This window comes from Otolemur garnettii, unplaced genomic scaffold (assembly GCF_000181295.1).
Source record: "Otolemur garnettii isolate 467f Iridium unplaced genomic scaffold, OtoGar3 scaffold00012, whole genome shotgun sequence".
In the NCBI taxonomy this organism is placed as follows: Eukaryota; Metazoa; Chordata; class Mammalia; order Primates; family Galagidae; genus Otolemur; species Otolemur garnettii.
Window position 1 is genome coordinate 26,745,750 of NW_003852407.1, and position 3,632 is coordinate 26,749,381.

At 32.3% G+C, this 3,632-nt stretch overlaps 1 protein-coding gene across 2 annotated transcripts in view; it reads left to right on the plus strand.

Annotated features, from left to right (window-relative positions):
- The window catches only part of OSBPL1A (oxysterol binding protein like 1A), a 143,214-nt gene that overhangs the window by 16,182 nt on the left and 123,400 nt on the right, over positions 1-3,632 (plus strand). For both annotated transcript variants that reach the window (XM_023510208.1, XM_023510209.1), the window contains one exon: positions 1,952-2,058. In XM_023510208.1, the coding sequence (XP_023365976.1) occupies positions 1,952-2,058 (107 nt within the window). The remainder of the gene's footprint in view (positions 1-1,951; positions 2,059-3,632) is intronic.

The window sequence follows — 3,632 nt, forward strand, 5'->3', positions numbered from 1 at the left end:
AAAAAAAAAAAAAAAAAAGAAATATCAATTGAAAGCCTACACAATCAGTTTTGTTTATAAGTGCTCCTAAAAATGCATTTGGACAACTAAAGTTTGCTTTGTGTTTATCAACAAGTATCTAAAATATGAAATATCTAAAACAGATAAAATTGGGGATGACTAAGCATATAATGGCATTTAATAAAATAAATGTATCTATGAATAATTACACTTTCATCTTCCTGTTGTGTTTGCCATGAAAGTGGAAAATTACTAGATTACCCAGAAAATCTGTTGAAGACAGAGGCTGTGTCTGTTTTTTCTTGTATGTCTCCTTGCAGTCCACAGCCCACAGTTCTGTGTGAGACATCTGTCGAGGTCCTGTTTAAGTCGTGTGGCACCAGCATATGGCACTCTATTTTGCTATTTAGCAACTAAGTAGAGAATAAATCTTTACAATGTGTATCAAAGATTCAAAATGGAACACAAAAAGAGTAAAGTCAATTTATTTTAGAATGTAGTTTTCAATTATTGGAGCTTATGAGGAATAGCTAACACTAGGAAACAGTGTTCTTAAAATGAAAAGTGTGATGAAATACCATTTGGTCTTCGTATCCTGATACCAATGAAAGGTTGTCAGATCTTTCTTCATTCACTGACTTTTTCTTTTTGTTGCTCACTTTTGCCTTAGGAGTTTTTTGCAAAAAGAGGGATTTTATTTGCTTAAATAAATATAAATGTAAAAAATTAAAAGAAGAGTAAAGATTAATATTCATGATCTCATCATCCAGAAATGACTATAAATAATTTGGTATTCTTGGTAGATTTGTTTTGAAATCTTGTGTGATATTGAATGATAAGATCTTAAACTCTTTTCTCCTCACACTACCATTCCATTTTCCATTTGAAAATCTTTGTATCTTGATGGGACCCAGCGTTCTATGGCCTGTTATTTGCAAATTGCTGGCATTGGGATTCACTTGATTGCCTTTGTTTTATTGATTCTATTTCCATGTTTTAAGAACATTATTTTAAGTAAGTAAAATTATCTGAAATACAAATACTGTTTAGTTAGTTTTTGATGTAAAGCTTACTTAAACGTTAAGATTTTATTTCATGAAAGGGACAGATTTATTTATTTGAGACAAAGCCTCAAGCTGTCCCCCTGGGTAGACTGCTGTGGCATCACAGCTCGCAGCAACCTCCAACTCCTGGGCTCAAGCAAGTCTCCTGCCTCCGCCTCCTAAGTAGCTGGGACCACAGGTGCCCACCACAATGCCTGGCTATTTTTTTTAGGTTGCAGCCATCATTGTTGTTTGGTGGGCCTGGGCTGGATTCGAAACCGCCACCTTAGGTGTATGATGTGGCTGGTGCCTTAGCCACTTGAGCCACAGGCACCGAGCCAGGGACAGATTTAAAGACTCTTAATATGAAATTAACAATGTCAGAAACTATTTCACCATAGTACATTTCTCTTGGCTTAATCTGGACATAGTATTTTATTTGTTTTTAAGTGATACTTGTGTATTTTACAGCTTTTACTTACTAATATTTTTCATTTGTAATTTGTAAGTGGATTCAGATTTTCTTGAGGGCACTGGGGAAGATATTGGTACTGTTGTTTCTTTGTTCCCAACTTAAATATATACAGATGTCCATCCTTGTCAGCTGCTTTTCTTAAATATTATGTTATTATTTAAATCCTATAAACTCTCATTTAGATCTTGGTTCTTCTCCTTGTAGGATTATAGGGCATTTTAAGAGAAGGGTTCATCCTTTTTTTTTCTATACCAATTTATGTATCGTGAATACAGCAGGTACTTAATAATGATGCCTAAGAAACACACTGTATGTTTTGCTTAAGATAGCTAAAAGGAAACATGAGGTCAGTAGGTAACATATTTTTGTGGTCCTGGTTTAACCTTAAGATTACTTAAAATCCCACTTTTTGTATTTTTTTTTATATATATAGAAATGCTTCCATCGTTTCTTCAGAAAGTTGAAGTTGTCTCTGAAGCTTCTAGAGAAACTTGTGCAGCTTTGAGTGATTGCCTTAATCTCTTCACTAAACAAGAAGGGGTAAGTAGTTTGGAATTGAATTTTTAGAATAAGTGTTTGGTTGTCATGCACTTGATCATCCGGTAAGTCATTGCTTTCAAACTGCTCAAAAGTGGGAAAAAATTCTGTTAACAGAAGAAATGAAAACTCATCTTCCACCTAAATTTATAATTTTATTTATACTTAATGAAGCAGGATGATACTGAAATAACTTGTTTTTAAGTCTTTGGAATTTTTTGATATAGTTGTACTTACTATAAGTAACTTAAATTGACCTATTGAGGGTTGTTGTGACATTTCAGTAAGAAAGATGTGTAAATATTCCAGAAGGAGAAGGTCTTTATGTGAAAAACATATAACACTTTTAAAAAATACCTTTAGAAAATGGAGTACTTAGTATGTAAAATGAGCTCAGTGGATTAAGTGGTTTCTGTGTTCTTTCCCCCTTGCTTTCTTCCCTTCATCAATTTGCCACTTGCTTTTCCAAATTCAGGTAAGGATGGTGTGCTTATCTATTAATAATTATTTTTCTGAGGACTGAAAAGTTGTAAAGATGTATTTTGGTTGCCTGAACTAGAATTTTTCCTGTTTGATGTTTTTCTTTTCCTCCCATTTTCATGATTTTAACGTAAGCAGTATTAATAGGCTTTCTTTTCCACTTTGCTAATTTCTACATAGACTATATATGTGTGACTTCAGCTTTTTAGACTAAGATACCAAATTTCTTATTCTATTACAATTTATTTGTACATTTTTGTTAGAGATCAGGTTTTGATAAAACAAGATAGATGAAAATGGTTTTATAAATATTTCTCTAATATTTAAAGATCTAAAATTCCATTTTCCCATGACTAGAATGTAAACCTTGTGAATTTATATACAATGTTTTAGATGCTGTGTTTACTATATGTTCTACTAATGATACATTTTAACTTATTTGGAGAATAAGAAAAATATGGAAGTAGTAATGTGAATTCATTTAAAGGAAACTTACAGAAAGTCAATAGAATCCTATTGACTATCAGGAGAAAATGGAATTGTTCATTAAACATTTTAAATGCTTGATTTTTCTAATACTGTTTGAAGATATCCCTTCTCAGCATTTCTATTTTTGGTGGCTTGCAGATTTCATAGCTAGTTTATTTAAATGAGGATTGATTTAGTGTTCTAAGTAAATCTGAATAGGATGGTTGCATTGTAGAACATCTTTGAAATTAATATGATATTGCAGAATTTGTGTAGTATTTGTTTTAGGACATTGCAAAATCAAATTTCACTTGTCTTTTATGTGGTATCTGATACATTGATGGCTTTTTCCTAGAGATATAAGGCTGAACACAAGATCAAAAGTGGTGTGTTATGTTGATGTTGTGTTTAATTTCTGGAATAGTCTACCTATTGTGATTTTTAAGCTATCTGCTTAAAAAAAGAGCCTAAACCTCTCTTTTTGTGAAAGTCTAGTTTTTCCAAGAGTATTTGCCTAAAGTTTAGACTAATTAACCTCTTAGCCTCTTAAATTTGTCAAGAGGATTAAAAGGGATAAGCAAAATGCTTAGCAGGTGCGTGACACATAGTAAGCCTTGAATAAAAGTCAA